This window comes from Piliocolobus tephrosceles, chromosome 16, assembly GCF_002776525.5.
Source record: "Piliocolobus tephrosceles isolate RC106 chromosome 16, ASM277652v3, whole genome shotgun sequence".
NCBI classification, from domain to species: domain Eukaryota; kingdom Metazoa; phylum Chordata; class Mammalia; order Primates; family Cercopithecidae; genus Piliocolobus; species Piliocolobus tephrosceles.
Window position 1 is genome coordinate 32,215,302 of NC_045449.1, and position 21,173 is coordinate 32,236,474.

The following is a 21,173-nucleotide window of genomic DNA, read 5'->3' on the forward strand; positions in this document are numbered from 1 at the left end:
GCAGGAGAATGGCGTGAACCCGGGGGGATGGAGCTTGCAGTGAGCCAAATGCCACTGCACTCCAGCCTGGGCGACAGAGAGAGACACTGTTTCAAAAAAAAAAAAAATTCTATTACAAACAGATATGTATATAAGCTGGGAAAATTATAAAGTTTAAAATTTTGACAGTCAGTCTTAGTACATATCTGTCATAATAAAGTCACCTTACAAAGCTAGTATACTCCCATTTTTCCCTATTATTATAATAAAATAATGGGGGCAGAATTTACCACAGCATTTTCTAAGGTCCTTATATCCCAGTCCTGGAGTGGCTTACAACAATCTTTTGTTATTTTCATTTAATAATTTTTAAATGCATAGAATTTCAAGTTTTCTTATTATTTCTTTTCTTAAGAGACAAGGTTTTATGTTGTCCAGGCTGGACTTGAATTCCTGGCTACAGGCATGTGCCATTGTGCATGGCTCCCAATTATTTCTTAAAATATTTTGATCCATGAGTATAGCTAGTCGTTTTTTAAAAACTCTAAATATAATTTGTATATAGAAATATTAATCTTGCATACATATGCTGGCTTTAAATATTCAATTATTTCAATTAATTAAAAACATAAGAATACCCCTGTTCTAGCTCTCATAACTTGAATATTTACACTGTTTACTTACTCTAAAATGACTGACTTAATACAGAAATCTTGGACTCTCCCAGATATACCTTTGGAATCTATCTTCTAGTTGAATTTCCGTAAGTAAAATAAACCAAAATGAAATATTCAAATCTGAGAAACCTCTGGGTATCTGAAAAGCACATTAATGCTTTAAGGCCTCACTGCACCAAAGCAGTAGTTTTAAACTACTAAATATCCTCAAGAGTTAATACAGGCCAAACGTGGCGGCTCACACCTGTAATCCCAGAACTTCTGGAGGCTCAGGTGGGAGGATCGCTTGAGACCAGGTGTTTGAGACCAGCCAGGGCAACATAGTGAGACCCTGTCTCTATTTAAAATAAAATAAAAATGTAAAAGATTTAATGCATTTATTTACAGAATAAGAAAAAACTAGAGAAAAATCAAGTAAGGACTGCCTAGCAGGTCAAGTATAGCAAGCTGCCTTGCTGTGAGACTGCAATACTATGACAAAGAGATTTAACACCAGGCTATCCTTTAGCAGAAAAGTGACCAAAGTTCACAGGATTTTGGCATAAGGAATTCAGGTTGCTATAAATATTAAAAAGAAAACAACAAAAAGAAACTCAAGCCAGAATAGCACCCAAATACTACTTTGATCTGTACTTTAGTGCACTGAAACAATTATCAAAATGAATTATTTCACTGGTTTTCTTGGTAAAGAAAAATTAGCTAAAAATCTACATGTGATAGTTTTAGTTAGAAACCAGATTTCTAAAAATGAACACAGAAGCTTATAAAACAGACCTATGTCTATGGAGTGTACAAATAACTAAAATGTTAAATAATAGGTTAAAGTCTGATAAATCCTATAATTCATTTAATAATTTTAACATTATATTTACCTTAGAAGCTTGTCTTAAAACATCCACCACAACTTTCACTGGTAAGCCTGCTGTAATTTCTTTCATTGCCTCAATGCACCATTTGTATGCCTAAAAAAATTATTATTTATAGAAGAGACAGAACTGTGGTAAATCAAGTTGACAATATTTAACAAGATGCCTGCAAAATTTTTCTACAAGCACTTAAATAAGAACACACACAAAATATTTACAGTTAGAATTTTCTGAGGCTAAACTTTCTTCAAAGTATAAATCTGTTACATTATTTTTACTCTTAATATCTACAGCTTGTCTGAATCAGACCTTGTGTATATACATATTTTCCAGAAATCAGAGGTATGTTCTCTCTCGCCTAGAAGCCTTTGCACATACTGTTCCCTTTGCCTTAAAATACATTCCCCCTTCCTCCAACTCCTTAAACTCATCTGTCTTGCAGGTTTCAGTCCTAGACAAGGTTTTCTGTGTTTTCCTATACACTCCATCCTCCTACTGTAAGATTTATTATTTTATGTATGAATTATCTGTTTAGTTGAGTGCTTTGTCCCAGCTACTGTCCAAAGTATTTTATGTGCATTAACACATTTACCTGACACAACAGCTCTATAAGATATGTACTATTATGGGAAACTGAGGTGTGGAGAGGTTAAGTGGCAGGCAAATATGCTAGTATCTAGGTATGAAGTGGGAAACAAAACAAAAAATGTCCTTCCTCTCTTGGTGCTTAGTGGAAGAAATAAAAAAGGCAAAATAAATTATCAGGCTGGGTGTGGTGACGCATACCTGTAATCCCAGCACTCTGGGAGGCTGAGGTGGGAGGATCACCAAGCTCAGATGTTTGAGACCAGCTTGGGTTATAACATAGTGAGACTCTGTCTCTATCAAAAATCAAAAAAATCAGCTGGGCGTGGGGATGTGCACCTGTAGTTCCAGCTACTTGGTGGGGCTGAGGTGAAGGCTGCAGTGAGCCATGATGATGCCACTGCACTCCAGGCCTTATGGAGTGAGACTCTGTCTCAAACAAACAAGTAAACAAACAAAGACAAGTGTGGCCATGTTATTTCTTTTGGCAATTAAAGTATGAAAAGTGAAATGTGCCATTTCTGGAAGAAAAGTCCAAGAGCCAGCAGTACTTCTCCATGAAGTTTCTGCCCCTGTGCCCAGGCTGGTAATGTTCTAGATAGATATGTTCCAGATAGACCCAAAATCACACTGGGTCTTGATCAAAGTGTAGACATAATGTTAAGAACAGCCATAGCCATCTGAAGACAGGGATATATTATGAGCCATAAAGAAATTTTCATTGTTCCAAGCTATTCTGGGGTTGATATTACTTCCGCATAGCCTAGCCTATCCTAACACAAAAACATGGTGCTAATTCATCAAACTATGTCTGTAAGATTTGTTTACTTTTCTGTAGATATCAGTGAAAAGCTTATTTATCACTAAAAGATTGAACTGTCAAAATTATCCAAGACTTCAACATTCCTCACGAATGTGCTGAGAGTTGCAAAGACATGAATAAGGCATAGTATAAACCCCTAAATCCAAATGTAGAAGGAAAATAACTGTCAGGCTGGGCATAGTGGCTCATGCCTGCAATCCCAGCACTTTGGGAAGCTGAGGAAGGTGGATCACTTGAGCCTAGGAGTTTGAGTACAGTGTGGGTGACAAAGCAAGACCCTCCCTGTCTCAAAAACTACAAGAAGCCCATCCAAACAATTTAGACAAACATTTGGTTAAATTAAAACAAAAACAACAAAAGAAAGGGCTCTAAATGATACATGTATATATTTCAAATTCATCTCACAAATACTCCTTTTGTCTGATTTCATTTTTATTTTTTTGAGACAGGGTCTCGCTCTGTCATCCAGGCTGGATCACAGTGGTATAAATATGGCTCACTACAGCCTCAATCTACTGGGATCAAGGGATCCTCCTGCCTCAGCCTCCCATCTAGTTGTGACCACCACAGGTGTGTGCTACACATGCAGCTAATTTTCTGTAGAGGTAGGGTCTCACTTTGTTGCCCAGGCTGGCCTCAAACTCCTGGGCTCAACTGATTCTCTACCTTGGCCTCCTAAAGTGCTAGGATTATAGGCATGAGCCACAGTGCTCAGCTTGACTGATTTTGAATTTTCCATTACAAATGTGTACTGCCTTGTATAAACCTAATAAGCAAAAAAGATCTGCAAGAAAAATAAGAGAAGACTATTTGATTTACCCTCTGTTTTTATAGGTACTTATTGGTCACAATGAAATGTACCTTAAAACACTTACCTCATCATAGTGACTTTTTGCAAATAGGAGTGCACACAGTTCTCCATAGAGTGCAGCTTTATTTGCTTGCTGGCCATGTTTTGATAGTTTATCCATATATGTCTGAGCTAATTTAAATGTTTCTTCACCCAAATGATATTTGCAGTTTCCATTTCGCACATGAAGCAACCTATAAAACACAAATAACATTGCTCTATTTTTGATATTTCCAGCTTGGTAGACCTGATGACCTCTTACCAATCATCTAAATGACTTAAGGTAATTAAATGCAATTACAAGGCAGCATTTGAAAATATATGTGTGGACCAAATTGGAGTTGACCTCATGCCCATAAAGAAGTACATGCTCTTTCCTGAAAGCTTCCCATAATTAATTTAATCAACTGTTGATTCCTTATCTTCTCTAAATATTTTATATATTTTGTGTACTCAGCATGTACTGCATCTAAAAAAATGACATTTACTCTTTTTGTTCCAAATCCACAAGTAATACAGCTTCAGTATAAGAAACTTGGAAAATAATGAAGAAACTAAAATCAACATAAAATACCTTCTTTTCTTATTTTTAGTACAGTCTGACACTTGATCAGTTACCACTTATTTCATGATGCTTCATAATGTTCATTTTTCTTTCCAATAAGATAAATTTACCAAAAATACCAGTAGTGTCAACTATTTCTTGAGACGGAGTCTCACTCTGTTGCCCAGGCTGGAGTGCAGTGGCACGATCTCAGCTCACTGCAAGTTCTGCCTCCCAGGTTCACGCCATTCTCCTGCCTCAGCCTCCCGAGTAGCTGGGACTACAGGCGCCTGCCACCACACCCAGCAAATTTTTGTATTTTTAGTAGAGACGGGGTTTCACCTTGTTAGCCAGGATGGTCTCGATCTCCTGACCTCGTGATCTGCCTGCCTCAGCCTCCCAAAGTGCCGGGATTACAGGCGTGAGCCACCGCGTCCGGCCAACTATTTCTTTTAAAATCTTTATCCTCTATAGTGGAAATACAGAGTTCTTTACACAAAGTAACTGTATAATCATGCTGACTATTTAACGATATGCCAAAATAGTAAAATGCTTTAGATCAGACTGGTCTAGATAGCAACAGACTATGTATCTATATAGACTATACAACATAGGCAAACAGTGTTAGGACTGGACAAATATTTATTTATTTATTTATTAAATGCTAGCTAGAACATTATGTTCATGTATCAAGCCAATACAACTTTCTGAAATGCTCAGCCTGAGAAGGAACAAAGGTATAAAAGCTATTTAAAAGAAAACCAAGGATGGAGAGGTTAGGAAGTATTTTTTAGGAGCATCAAATCAACAGATACATAAAATTTATTTTATCTATACCACAAATATTAACAGATTAATAACCCATGATGATAAAAATTCAGACAATCTTTTAATATCTATCTTCCTTTATATAGTCAGGGAAACAGATTAACTTCAAGAGAACCAGGACTAATCAATAAAGTGATGACTACTATACAATGTCAGTGTGTATCCTGTCAACATGTACCACACAGTTATCTGCAAAATCTATTACCATAAGAAGCTTACGTTCTAGTGGTGACAAAGGTATTAGCGTGGGCAAAGATACAAATACGTAAGACTTTCGTTTAAGGATAAATGCTATAAAGATGATTTAAAAAGTAGAGTAATATGATCAAAAGATTCTGAAAGGAGGTGTTTAGGGTAGAGAGGGAAGAATTCTCCTGAGGTGGTAATATTTAAGTTGACACCTAAATGATAACACTGTAGCCAGCCAAGTGAAGATCTGGTGGGGAAGCATGTTCCAAAACAGAAGCAACTGCAAAATAGAAGGAATAACCCCTGAGAAGAGATGAGGGGGAATCCTGGCATAGTCAAAGGAACAGAGAGAAGGCCAACTCATCTAGACTACAGTGAATAAAAGATTATGTAAAGAGAAATGACAAGGGAGAGATAAGCAAGATTTTGTAGCACCTTGCCTGCCTTGGAAAGGAGTTTTGGTTGCAACAGTAAGGGAGGTGATTTGACTTATGCACTATCTAATATAATTTCCTGAGATGTTAGAAATGTTCTATACTTGTGTTGCTCAATTTGGTAGCCACTAGCCACAGTGGCTACTGAGTATTAGAAAGGTGCCCAGTGTGACGGAGGCACATTTTACTTTTAATTATTTTAACCTTAATAATCACATATGGTTAGTGGCTACCATATGGGACAATGCAACTGTATCAAGAATGCTCTAGCTACAGTGTGGAGAATGGATTACAGCAAAGCCAAGAGTGGAAGCAAAGCCACCAAGGCAGAAGATATTGTAACAGTCCAGAAAAAAAAAATTCCTTGAGGAAAAAAAGGATTAGTATTTGAAACACAGATTTGATAGCCAAATGGCTGAAAGAAAAAAAATGAGAAACCCATAGGTTGAAATTTTAGAGAATAAAAAGAACAGTGCTTACTTCTCATTTCCACAATGCTAAGAATTTCCTTCCCAAAGACCTTCACTGTAAGTATTCTCCTGAAATAACAATCTGTGGAAATTATTTAGTAATTGGCACATGATGAGGTAACAAAATAAACACTGTATGCCAGAAAGGCACAGTTTGATATTTTCTCCAGTCCCTGCTGAATGTCTATTTAAACAAAAGGGCAAATTAAACATATGGAGACTCTTTAAGGTTCTGTGTGTCCATCTGGGCTGACACTAAGCAGTATATTGAATTCAAGGAACTTGTGGTCCAGCTCATTATGGTCTAATTTTATCCCAACATTCTGCCTAAGGAAAACGCAGGTTCTCAAAATGTGGCACTATCATGCAAACACAGTATTTTACTTTCATAATAACATAAAATCATGTCTACCTGATCAACACCTATTGTCAAGAGCAACTACTATCTAATTGAACTATTCATTGTTTGAAATGAAAAATACACACATGTGTAAGTCATTAGTTTACTTATATATTTACCATAAGACTGAACATGACTAGTTAGAGCCTCATCAGCCAGACATAACGAAAGTAAAATACACTAAAAGTGAAACTAAAAGAAAAGAATTTCTTTCCTTCTCATAAGTGTCTTTTTCTTAGAACTAGTTTAAAATTTTGGCTGGGTGTGGTGGCTCACGCCTGTAATCCCAGCACTTTGGGAGGCTGAGGTGGGCGGATCACGATGTCAGGAGATCGAGACTACCCTGGCCAACACAGAGAAACCCCATCTCTACTAAAAATACAAAAAAAATTGCCGGGCGTGGTTGTGCATGCCTGTATATCCAGCTACTCGGGAGGCTGAGGCAGGAGAATTGCTTGAACCCGGGAGGCAGAGATTGCAGTGAGTCGAGATTGCACCACTGCACTCCAGACCAGCAAAAGAGCAAGACTCCATCTCAAAAAAATAAAAAATGGAAATAAACGATAGCTTGAAAGGGTAGAGCTGCATAATGAAAATAAAGACCAGTATGGGTTTAATAATTTTTTTTTACTATGGTAAAATATATATAAAACTTTGCCATATGGCTATTTTAAAGTATACAATTCAGTGGCATTCATTATATTAACTATATCATACAACCATCAATACTATTCACTTCCAAAACTTTTTCATCACCCCAAAGAAAAATTCTGTAAGCAGTAAGCAATAGCTTCCCCTTCTGCCTTAGCCCTAAGTCCCTAGTAACCTTTAATCTGCTTTCTGTCTCTATGAATTTGCCTATTCTACGTATTTCATGTAAGTGGAACCATACAGTATTTGTCCTTTTGTGTCTAACTTATTTCACTTAGGATAAAATTTTCAAGGTTCATCCATGTCATAGCATGTACCAAAACTGGCTGAATCACTGTATGTATACATATGTAAAAATGCCAAATTTTATGTCTCTATTTATCTGATGATGGATACTTGGACTGTTTTTATCTTTTGACTTGTGAAAAATTCTGCTATAAACACTAGCACACAAATATCTTTTGATTCCTTGCTTTCAATGCTTTTAGGCATATACCCTGGAGTGAAACTGCTGAGTCATACAGTAATTCTATGTTTAGCTTTTTGATAAACTGCCAAACTGTACTCCACAGCAGCTGCACCATTTTACATTCCCAGCAACAGTGCACAAAGTTTCCAATTTCGTTTTTTTTTTTTTTCAAATGCTCTCTCAGCAGAATCACTCGATTTCTTCTCATCCTTGCCAACACTTCTTTTCTTTTTTTTTTTTAATTGTACCCATCTTGATAGGAATGAAGTGGTAGCTTATTATGTTTGATTTGCATTTCCCTAATGCCAAATGACACTGAGGATCTTTTTATGTGCTTACTGGTCTTTTATGTATCTTTCTTGGGAAAATGTCTATTCAAGTCCTTTGCCCATTTTTTATTTTTACTTTTTATTTTATGAGACAGAGTCTCACTCTGTCACCCAGGCTGGAGAGCAGTGGCATGATCAAGCTCACTACAGTCATGATCTCTTGTGCTTAAGTGATCCTCCCACCTCAGCCTCCTAAGTAGCTGAGACTACAGGCTCGTGCCACCACAGCTGGTTGATTTTTTTAAAAATTATTTTAACAGAGACAAAGTCTTGCTATTTTGCTTAGGGGGTCTCAAACTCCTGAGCTCAAGAAATCCTTCTGCCTCAGCCTCCCAAAGTGCTGGGATTACAGATGTGAGCCACCACGCCCAGCCTACTCTTTATTAATTAATAATTACAGGTGGTGGGCACCTGTAATCCCAGCTACTTGGGAGGCTGAGGCAGGAGAATCGGTTGAACCTGGGAGGTGGAAGTTGCAGTGAGCTGAGATCGTGCCACTGCACTCCAGCCTGGGCAAAAGAGTAAGACTCTGTCTCATAAAATAAAGCAAATACATGTAAATGAAAATAAAAATAAAAATTAATTCATTAATTAGTTTTTTAACAGAGTTTCACTCTTGTTATATTTTTTAGTAGAGACAGAGTTTTACCACGTTGGCCAGACTGGTCTCAAACTCCTGACCTCAGATGATCTGTCTGCCTTGAACTCCCAAACTGCTGGGATTACAGGTGTAAGCCACAGGGCCCAGCCTCATTTTTAAATTGTGTTGTTTGTAGTTGTAGTTCTTGATATATTCTGGATACTAGAACCCTAATTGACATATGATTTGCAAATATTTTCTCCCATTCCATAGATTGTCTTTTTATTTTCTCGATGTTTTTTGATGTACAGAAGTTTTTTATTTTGATTAAGTCCAACAAATCTATAGTTTTATTTCTTCCTTTCCAATACCGATGCTTTTTATTTTTCTTGTCAAATTTCTTCTGCTAAAGCTTCTAGTACAACGTTGAAAACCACTAGTGAAAGCAGGCATCTATGTCTTGTTCCTGATCCTATGGGGGAATCTTCTAGTCTTTCACTATAGAGTATGATAATTGTGAGTTTTTCATAAATACTCTTTATCATACTGAGGAAGTTCCTTTCTATTCCTAGCTTTGTGAATTTTTTTTTTAATCATGAAAAGGTGTTAGATTTTGCTAAACAACTTTTCTGTGTAAACTGAGATAAAAGTTTTTTTTTTTTTTTTTCCCTTCACCTTATTAACATGGTATATCACACTGATGTTCTTATGTTGAACCACCCTTGCATTCCTGGGATAAATCTCACTTGGTCATAGTGTAAAATCCTTTTAATATTCTATTAGATTTGCTAGTATTTTGTTGACGATTTTTTCCGTCTATATTCATAAGAGATACTCGTCTGAAATTGTCTCTTTTGTGATGTCATTTTTGGTCTTTGGTATCAGGTAACGTTAGCCTTTTAAAATTAGTTAGGGACTGGGCGCAGTGGCTCACGCCCGTAATCCTAGCACTTTGGGAGGCCAAGGTGGGCGGGTCACCTGAGGTCAGGAGTTCGAGACCAGCCTGGTCAACATGGCGAAACCCCATCTCTACTAAAAATACAAAAATTAGCCAGGTGTGGTGGTGGGCACCTGTAATTCCAGCTACTTGGGAGGCTGAGACAGGAGAATTGCTTGAACCTGGGAGGCAGAAGTTGCAGTGAGCTGAGATTGTGCCACTGCACTCCAGCCTGGGCAAAAGAGTAAGACTCTGTCTCATAAAATAAAGCAAACACATGTAAATGAAAATAAAAATAAAAATAAAAACAAAACAAAATGAGTTAGGAAGTGTTGCTTCCTCTGCAATTTCCTGGAAGAGTTTAAGAAGAACTAGTGCTAATTCTTTAAATGTTTGATAGAATTCACTAGTGAAGTCTTCAGTCCTGGACTTTGTTGGAAGGTTTTTGATTATGGATTTAATTTCTTTAGTTGTTATAGGTCTCGTAAGATTTTCTATTTCTTCTTGGAGCATTTAGGTAATTTGTCCATTTCTAAAAAATTTGTCCATTTTATTTATGTTATCTAATTTGCTGGTGTTCAACTGTTCATAGGATTCTCCTTAAATCCTTTTTATTTGTGGAAGGTTGGTAGTAACATTCCAAGTCCCATTTCTGATTTTAGTTATTTGAGTCTTCTTTTTCTCTTTGTTAGTCTGGTATGGTTTTAATTTCAAGTCAGGGAGGACATCAGTGTGAGAGTGTTTCTTCTGCTAGAGAATGTGGAATCTGCATCTGATACCTCAAAATAATGGCAGCAATCTTACAAGCACTGGTGAGCTAGCCAAAGAAATGACTGGTACACAAAGAATTAGCAGACAGATTGAAAGAACCTACTTCCTTAATAACCTCTATATATTCAGAATTACCCTACCCTGGAGGCACTCAATATTGTACTGATTATCTTTTTATCTTTTTTTGTATTTTTAAGGTGCACTGCTTATGTAGGTGGCTCCTACCTTATTTGCTACACACACGTTTATGACCTTTTTGTGAATTATACATTCTATTATCAATATCCCTTTTGTATCAACTAATGACTTTTATCCTGAATTCTTCCTTAGTGTTAGTATTATTGTTTTGGGGTGTTTCCTTTTTATGATATAGCACTAGCTTTTATTTTTTAACCCTCTTGGTAACTACCATCTTTAGGTAGGATAATTGAACCCATTCACATGTATTGTGATGATAATTGTATTTGGTCTAACCTTTTCATCTTATCTTTCATTTATCATAATCAGTTATGTCCTCTATTCTCTTTGCTTATATATAGCTTGGACAAGTTTCAAATCATTCTCACCCATATTCGCACCATCCTAGTTTGGAAGTTCTATCACACTTTTCTATTAACCAAGGCATTAAATACCCATCTCTAGCACTGATAATGTTTAAACATTAAATATTGATGCCCTTTCCCACTCTACCCACTAAGATGAGAACTTTGTAACACTTTAACTCCTCCATTCTTCCAAATGTATATTTTAAAAATAGGCTATATGTCTATTAAAAAACAACCTGAATGTAAGATGAACTTCCATTTTCCATCTAAAACTATTTTTGCCAACTCATATATATCAAGTTTTGGGGATATATGTGATAACATTAAAACACTTATAATTTTTATTTAAGGCCAAGTGTGGTGGTAATGCCTGTAAGCCCAGTACTTTGGGAGGCCAAGGCAGAAGGATCACTTGAGCCCAGGAGTTTGAGACCAGCCTGAGCAACATACTGAGGTCCCTTTTCTATTAAAAACAAAAAGAATAAAAATTTATAACATTTAAATCTTTCCTTACATATTTAAAATCTAAATTAAATTTTCAAAAATCACTTTTCCTCCTCACAATTTACAATACTTTATCCAAATTATTCACATGTACCTTAAACATTTAGCTTCATCATCACCATAGTTATTTCTGGAGTCATCTGACAGTTTTTATTTTATCTGTTAAATAAATCCTTTGGAATGACAGCTTTTTAGAGTAAAACATTTTCACTTGTTTGAAAACCAGTACTTCTGAATCTCTGTATGATGTCACCAGAAATTTAATCCAAAGCTACCAGTAACCATTTGCAAAGCATTAGGACTGCTGGGCTTTTCAATTTCTCCTATGGCAAGTAGACATCCATGATCTCCACAATTGAACTACTCCATCACTTTTCAAAGTAATCTTTAAAAAGCCAGTTAATAAAATTATCCAACTGTTACAACTATAAGGTCATAACCTCCAGAATATTCTAAATCTGCTAAATTTCATTACTTTTTTTTTTTTTTGAGACAGAGTTTTGCTCTTGTCACCCAGGCTGGAGTGTAATGGTACAATCTCAGCTCACTGCAACCTCCACCTCCCAGGTTCAAGCAATTCTCCTTCCTCAGCCTCCCGAAGTAGCTGGGATCACAGGCACCCACCACCACGCCCAGCTAATTTTTTTGTATTTTTAGCAGAGACAGGGTTTCACCATGTTGGCCAGGTTGGTCTATAACTCCTGACCTTAGGTGATCCACCCACCCGGGCCTATCAAAGTGCTGGGATTACAGGCATTGAGCCACCACACCCAGCCTCATTACGTCTTTAGAAAGAAAATTTCACTAGGTGGTCTCTATAAAGCTTCCTGACATTAGCACTAACTGAAGTTTCAGGTTAACATTTCTTTCCTAAGTACTACTTTCTTATTCAAAATACAGGTCGAGTATCCTTATTCGAAATGTTTGGGACCAATCATGTTTCAGATTTCAAATTTCTGGATTAGGAACACTAAATCTGTAATAGGTTTGACATGGTAAAGTTTTGTTTTTTGTTATTTCTAAAATTTCCTTTTCACCTCTGGTTTGAAAAGCATCCTTATTTGAGGCCTATTACAAATTCTCAATTTGTTCTTCATTCTCTTCCTACTCCATTTACATGTGAGACATATATTACAATATTCATTACCTACCACTGTTTTTATATCATCTTCCCCTACCTTGGGATTTGTTATTATTAATATAAGAACTTAAACAAAAGTTTAAAAATTTTATTTTAAAATAGAATAGAGGCCAGGTGCAGTGGCTGACGCCTGTAATCCCAGCACTTTGGGGGGCCAGAGCGGGTGGATCACGAGCTCGGGAGATCAAGATGATCCAGGCTAACATGGTGAAACCCGGTCTCTAATAAAAATACAAAAAAATTAGCTGGGCGTGATGGTGGGTGCCTGTAGTCCCAGCTACTCAGGAGGCTGAGGTAGGAGAATGGCGTGAACCCAGAAGGCGGAGCTTGCAGTGAGCCGAGATCGCGCCATCACATAGAACTCCAGCCTGGGTGACAGAGCAAGACTCCGTCTCAAAAAATAAAAAAATTTTAAAAAAATAAAAAGACTCAGTCATAACATAACATAACATAACATAACATAACATAACATAACATAACATGTCTCATTATATTGCCCAGGCAGGTCTCAAACTCCTGGGCTCAAATGATCCTCCTGCCTTGGTCTCCCAAAGTGCTGGGATTACAGGTGTAAGGTACTATGCCTGGCTGGCATTTGGTTAGAGAAGTTCCTCGATTATTTCCCAGATAAAGTAAATGGAGATATACTGAGTCTTCATATATTTGAAATTTGTTTATTTTTCCTTTCGAACTGGTGAGGTACAGTATTTTCTCTCGGTAACTAAGATACTGCTGCTTTCTTCTAATTTCTATTTATCTTTGGCTTTCAGGAAATTCAACTGCCCAGGGTTCTCTTTCAATCCACATTCAACCCTTTTTTTTTTTTTTGAGACAGAGTCTTGCTCTGTTGCCCAGGCTGGAGTGTAGTGGTGCGATCTTCTTTCACTGCAAGCTCCACCCTCTCGGGTTCATGCCATTCTCCTGCCTCAGCCTCCCGAGTAGCTGGGAATACAGGTGCCCACCACCACACCCAGCTAATGTTTTGTACTTTTTAGTAGAGACGGGGTTTCACCATGTTAGCCAGGATGGTCTCGATCTCCTGACCTCATGATCCACCCGCCTCAGCCTCCCAAAGTGCTGGGATTACAGGCGTGAGCCACCATGCCCGGCCACATTCAACTCTTTATAAACATATGCATGCACACACATACACACACATACATACACTACCCAACCCCACCCCACCGTCCAAGAAGTTCTTTTTATCATTTAAAAAAAAAAAAACCACTAAAGGAATACATGTCAATTGTTTAAAAGCATAATAAACAGTAGAAAAGGATTTAAAATAAAAAGTAAGTTTGTTCTGCCTCTCACAAGCCCAAAGGCAATCTCTGTTCCCTTAACTGGAGGTTCTAGAAAATTCTTGACCTTAAACAAACCATGCTCACATGGACTGATAAGCTCCAAAGAAAAAATTGAAAAGGGGGTTTCAGGTGTGATTTTAAGTTTGTCATCCCCCCAAAACAAACCAATTCAGCAACTGTGGCTATTTCTGAGCAGCAGGGTTATAGACAACAATTTTCTTCCTCATAGCTTTCTGGATATGTTTGGCCACAGACATGTATAAGCAAGAAAAACAAAGCCATTAAATAGAAAATGAATAAATGGAAATAGGCAGAGTCTCCAAAGAATACAAAAGGACTGAAAAATAGTACCAGTTTTAACTACTTTCTATCAAGAAAGCGTGGGAAGGTTCTCTGACCTTTGTTGTATAATGGTTTGCCACTATCCCCATATTAGAAATTGGTTTTGTGACATTAAATTGAAAAACATACTTTTATTCTTGCCTCAGGCTCAAAGCCCCTGCGATTGGCCACAGGATTTGATTCGTATCTGTTCTGCAAAACACTTCTTTTCCAATTCAATTAAACACATGGTCAACTAATACCTCAAATTTCTCTCTGCCTTAAAAAAAGACTAAGCCATCAAATTTTAATCATCTTGTCAAATGATACTAAGTAGATGAAAAAAAGTACTTATTATAAATAAATTATATTAAATACACTTGTAATGACCAAGAATTTGGCAAGGTTAGTTGAATAAAGGCGAATTTTATTTTGAAATTTCAAATTCATAAAGACCAATGTCTTGGTATACAGGCAGTGGGTTGGCATTATAAATGGCTTTGTTCCTTGGTCCAGACAATATTCTAGTTTCACATGTGCTTGCTAAAAAGACAGCTAGTTCTGAATTGTTAATTAACTATTGTATTTATTTATTTTAAATATTTTTTATAGAAATGGGGTCTTGCTGGTCTCCAATTCCTAAGCTCAAGCAATCCTCAAATCTTGGCCTCCCAAAGTGCTGGGATTACAGGCGTGAGCCACTGCACCCAGACAGTTATCTACCCAATATTCTTCATGTTTTCTTCCTTAATGTAGACCCATGAGTTAATTCATGCACAATTGAAAATGTTTTGCTCCTCTTAGGGGAGGGGGGAGGGATTGCATTGGGAGCTACACCTGATATAAATGACGAATTGATGGGAGCTGACGAGTTGATGGGTGCAGCACACCAACATGGCACAAGTATACATATGTAACAAACCTGCATGTTATGCACATGTACCCTAGAACTTAAAGTATAACAATAATAAAAAAAAAAGAAAATGTTTTGCTCCTCAAACTATATTACACAGATTAGAAGTTGTGTAGAATGTATCCCAGTTTCCAGTTTAAAAGAAAGGTAATCCAAGAGATAGGGTTAGACTTCTGGGAAAGCAATTTTTTTCTGATTTAAAAAAGAAGAGTCAGCTGTCATGCACTTTTTGCCCTCCCTTCTTCTCACTGCCTATTAACACTTGCAACCATAATGATGTGAGCTACTTGCTAACGATGACACACTAGGAAGGAGAGAAGGAAACTGACTTGTCTTGTGAGAAAACTAAACCTTTTGATAAGGCTAAAGTCAAATTTATACAGGAATTTTAAAATCAGAAGAAACATAGGTATTTGGGTGAAATAAATCTGAACATGTGAACAAAAAAAGCACAGACAAAAAAGAAAGTGCTTTATCTTTTGGTCAAGATTGCTATAGTGAATAATCTATGATAAAATCATACAAAATCCCCTTTCTGTTCCAAATTAACTAGTTTATGTACATAGAAATATATAACTAACCCCTCAAATCCCATATGGGATAGTCTAGTCTCCTATTCCTAAAAATACAAAATAGGCAGAAGGGGGGGAAAAATGAGTGATTATTTTTATGAGTACTATAAATTATAGGGCTAAATACTAATTCTTTTACAGTTTCTGCACACACAGATTTCTATAATTTATCATACACTTCTAAAGTATATGTGGGAAATTATCATATTCTAAAATATTATTTATAATTAAGTTTCCATATTACAAAATTAACTTCAGGATTTGAATATCTGTCTGACATAGATAAGCCTTGTATAAAAAAGTGCAATGACAGCCTCAAAAGACTGAACTGGCCAAAAAAAAAAAAAAGAGAGAGTTTTACTCAATTTTAGCTTAAATCAACAATAATCTGGCTTGGGTGTGGTGACTCATGCCTATAATCCCAGCACTTTGGGAGGCCCAGGCAAGAGGACTGCTTGAGCCCAGGAGTTGGAGACCGGACTGGGCAACACAGCGAAACATCATTTCTAATAAAAATAAATAAAATAAAAAATGTATTAAAAAAAACCCCAAAACAAAAATACAATGGTTTTATAGGAGAATATTCTAGTTTTGAAGGGATTCAGATTCAATTAACTCATCTAAAAAATACCTAGGAAACATGTACCTTAATTCTATAAAAATGGAAGACTGTAGGGCCGGGCGCGGTGGCTCAAGCCTGTAATCCCAGCACTTTGGGAGGCCGAGACGGGCGGATCACGAGGTCAGGAGATCGAGACCATCCTGGCTAACACGGTGAAACCCTGTCTCTACTAAAATATAAAAAATTAGCCAGGCATGTTGGTGGGAGCCTGTAGTCCCAGCTACTCGGGAGGCTGAGGCAGGAGAATGGCGTGAACCCGGGAGGCAGAGCTTGCAGTGAGCTGAGATCAGGCCACTGCACTACAGCCTGGGCGACAGAGCGAGACTCCGTCTCAAAAAAAAAAAAAAAAAATAGAAGACTGTAAATTCAATAAATTGATTGGACTTTAGTTAACTTAGGATAAAGAATTTCTGTTTAATTTTTTGACTTTAATTTTTAGTTTTATATAAAAAATTCTTTTTAAGAAATGCCAAATCAAATTGGGAGACAAAGAGAAAACCTGTATGAAAATAAAGGTAGATGTAACATGTGCAGAAAAAAATAAGGACAATAAAGCAGAGTTACTTCTAGATTTGCTTGACTTTAAGGACATCTGTAAAAAAGTAATAAATGTATCCTCAAAGAAAAGTTACTCATAAAGCACTAATTTTGTTATGCACAATTATGGAAATGTAAACAAAGCAGGGGGTACAAAAGTAACATTCAAGGAAAAGTACATTTTTGGAGTTTCCTAGCATCCAGCGTCTACCACAGTTCCTAGTACATAAGTATTCAATAAATACTTGTTGAATGAATAAACAAACAAGCTCTATGATAAAGCTAAAAGATACATAAGAAACACATTCTGGGCTGGGCACAGTAGCTCCTGCCTGTAATCCCAGTACTTTGGGAGGCCAAGGCGGGTGGATCACCTGAGGTTAGGAGTTCGAGACCAGCCTGACCAATGTGGCAAAACCCCATCTCTACTAAAAATTAAAAAAATTAGCCAGGCATGGTGGCGCATGCCTGTAATCCCAGCACTCCGAAGGCTGAGACAGGAGAATCACTTGAACCCAGGACGTGGAGGTTGCAGTGAGTCAAGATTGCACTACTGCAGTCCAGCCTGGGTAACAGAGCGAGACTCCATTTCAAATATAAAAATAACAAAAGAAACACATTCTGGTTCATAACACTTAAATCTAACCTAACTGTCTATAGCAGATTAACTATATTTTAGAGATGAGAGGACGCCAGACTAGTGAAACTATGACATATAAATATCATCTCAGAGATTTACTCAAATGTTGGCATATACTTATAACAGCTAAAACTATAAAAACCACTAAATACCATTATAGCACATAATTACAGGATACGTTCCAACTTACCTCACACAACATTCTACTGCACGAAACCAATGAAGCATCTCATCATGTAGAGTACACAACTGAAGGCAGGACAGAAAAACTTTCTCAGCATCACTGTACCAGCCTGCATCTGAAAGAAAGCCACCTAAAAAAATAAGAAACATCAACTTTAGATAACTTAATAGCCTGAAAGCTAAAATGACATGCTGACAGTGAATATCACCTAAATTTAAAAAAAAAAAAGACATTAAAGCCTTGTGTTTAGCATAAAACACAGGTATGAATTGTGAGACTTTTATTAAAAAGTTTTGAACTAGAGGAAGGAGGATTAAGGCTAAGACCTTGAATAAGGAATCAAAAGTTTCAACCTTGTAAGAATACTCCATGGCCTAAGAGTTGTTATTTTCCAGCTAATGAGCTAACTAAATTATTTTGCTATTTTCATCTTGGAGAGTACACATAACTTTAGCATCTCCCAATACACAATCTCAAAGAAGATAAATTTAAATATACTTAATCTTAGTATAGCAGCACATAACGGAGGATACACAGATTATAAAAAGACCATGATACTTAACTGATCATCTCATTTTTTTTTAACAAATAATTACTGTCCTGGACAATGTTTCCTCAACATACTATCTTTTTGAGGATTCTGACCCTAAAAGTGACTAACATTTAATACACTGTTACTACACCATGTAAAACACTTTGTATTGTGGTAACTACATGAACTCACTAACTTTCACAACACATCTTCAACTTAAATGCAATAACTGCCCCAAAGTAACAGATGAAAAAACTTGACTCACAGGAAAACCAAAGCTTATAATCCAGTAAGTGAAAAGATTTGGATGCACACAATGTGACTTCAGAGGCTAAGTCTGTAGTCCCTATACTACAATAGTTATTAAGGAATAATTTCTTAGTGCTATTCAGGATTAGTTACAATAACCAGAAAACACAAAGTAACATACCATCATGGTATGTTCTAAAACACATTTTTTTGCACATTAAAAAATCTCTGAAATTATCTGAGACCAGCCTGGGCAACATGGCAAAACCCTGTGTCTACAAAAGAAACAAAAGTAAGCCAGGTGTGGTGGCAAGTGCCTGTAGTACCAGCTACTCAGAGGTTGGGGTGGGAGAATGGCTTGAACCTGGGAGGCAGAGATTGCAGTGAGCGGAGATCGCACCACTGCCCTCCAGCCTGGGCAACAGAATCAGACCTTGTCTCAAACAACAACAACAACAAAAACACTCTGAAATTAGAGTACGTCATAAAACTAATGGTATATTATAATAATTGGCTACATTTTTTTTCTTGGCACACAAAAAATATGGTGTCTTAATAGTATTAATGTCTGAGTCAACAAAATGTTATATTTTGCACAGACTCATGTTTTATATTTAATTAAAGCTACATGTAATTAAGCAATTTTTTAATTAGTTGGAGAGAACTGTGCTTTAGATCTTTCTAGGTTCCTCACCAAGTTGAGCAGAAAAATGAGGTTATTATTCATATTCATACTAAGCAATATTCTACTTATCATCCCAACATATTGTGTATTGTGCTGGTTATTAGAATATTGTCTCTCAGCTTCAAACCCACACTACTAGAGTCTGTTTGAGGATGCTGAACAAGGACTCTGCAAACCACATTTCTCTTTTGCTAGCTAGCTCCCTGTTTGGCTCAGCCAATAGGAGGCACTAGAGAAAAGGGCTGCAAGACTGGAAGAGCAAAGGACACTCTCCTTCCTGTATCTGTTGGTGAGGTTCCTGCTAACAAAAACACCCCAGGGTTTGCTTCTTTTCTTTGGTGGTAGTAGTTCATTCCATTAAATAATAGTCAATACCATTTGCAGTTTTCCAATGCTTGCAAAACCAGTTTCACAGCACTCCATCAAACACCAGCAATAAACATCCAGGTTGCCCCTCCTAGAGGTCTAGAGCCTAGACCCAAGGGCCCTCTTTTCAGACCTCTAAGGCACTAGTAACAGTCTAGCAGCATCCTAGCTCCATGGGGCAAACCCCTCCAACTTCTAATTTTTAATAATTCCAATCTCTTTCCTTGGTTCCCCAAGCCATAGGTATGGTAGCCAATTCTCACAGCTGCTTTGTCCATAATAACCAACTGTTCCCTTTTTGCCTTTTTAGTTCTCTAATATCCGGTTAAAAATGATCTGTAGTAGGCCAGATACAGTGGCTCATGCCTGTAATTCCAGCATTTTTGGAGGCCAAGATGGAAGGAGCCCTTGAGGCCAAGAGTTCAAGACCACCCTGGGTAACACAGTGAGCCCCTGTCTCCCAAATAAATAAATACTATTTTTTATTTTGATAATTGATTTTATAGCCTAGTGAAATGAACTATTCACATATAACATCTATTTCATTCACATCTTGTTGAGAAGGAAAACATTTATATAATGTACTTAATTTCATTTGGTTCTTAGCTTGAAAATCCCTAAAAATTTAGGTTTATTCTAGAGCATAAAATCAAAACTTGTAATATCGACCCTAGAATTTACCTAAACTCAAGGAAAATACTACAAGAGAGCTGGGCTTCAGCTAACTCAAATCCAGAACTAAATTTATTTTCTCTGTTCAAAACGAATGAGATCCTTATTTGTTTTCAAAAGAAGTTATGAAAAGAAGACAACAGCACAATTGTGGCAGCTGTCACAGCTTCTTACAATGACCATTTGTGCTTGAAAATGAAGTGGACATTTGCTATAATTAGAAGAAGTATCAATCCAGTAACCGCAGGATAGGTTACTATTTCTTTTTTTTAGGGACAGAGGTTTGCTCCTGTTGCCCAGGCTGGAGTGCAATGGTGTGATCAAGGCTCACTGCAACCCATGCCTCCTGGGTTCAAGCGATTCTCCTACCTCATCCTCCTGAGTAGCTGAGATTACAGGCATGCGCTACCACACCCAGTTAATTTTGTATTTTTAGTAGAGACGGGGTTTCTCCATGTTGGTCAGGCTGGTCTCAAACTCCTGACCTCAGATGATCCGTCTGCCTCAGCCTCCCAAAGTCGGGGATTACAGGTGTGAGCCACCATGCCCGGCCAGGTTACTATTTCGATTAAAAACTTAATTTTAAGAAATGTGTTCCTTGCCTATAAGCATCAAATTAAACACTTGTAAACAAGAAATAAATTCAAACCATTTAAAAACTATGCCTGTTAAAAAATGTTTAGTTTTCCCTTTGAATAGCCTCATCACAATAAAGATGTGGCCTGTCAGAAAAGATCTTGGTCAGGGTGATAGTCCTACTTAATAATGCAGTCCTTTCTAAAAAACAATTTTTTAATTTTACTTTTTAGGATTAAAAAAAGTTTTTTTTATTATACTCTTAAGTTCTATGGTATATGTGCACAACATGCAGGTTACACGTGCCAGGTTGGTTTGCTGCACCCATTAACTCATCATTTACATTAGGCATTTCTCCTAACGCTATCCCTCCCCTATCCCCCTACCCCACGACAGGCCCCGGTGTGTGATATTCCCTGCTCTGTGTC

At 37.1% G+C, this 21,173-nt stretch overlaps 1 protein-coding gene across 2 annotated transcripts in view; it reads right to left on the reverse strand.

The window, feature by feature from the left end:
* Positions 1 to 21,173, reverse strand: part of APPBP2 (amyloid beta precursor protein binding protein 2) — an 80,890-nt gene that overhangs the window by 19,208 nt on the left and 40,509 nt on the right. For both annotated transcript variants that reach the window (XM_023204684.3, XM_023204685.2), the window contains 3 exons: positions 17,672 to 17,795; positions 3,806 to 3,974; positions 1,529 to 1,618 (listed from right to left, as the gene is read on the reverse strand). In XM_023204684.3, the coding sequence (XP_023060452.1) occupies positions 1,529 to 1,618; positions 3,806 to 3,974; positions 17,672 to 17,795 (383 nt within the window). The remainder of the gene's footprint in view (positions 1 to 1,528; positions 1,619 to 3,805; positions 3,975 to 17,671; positions 17,796 to 21,173) is intronic.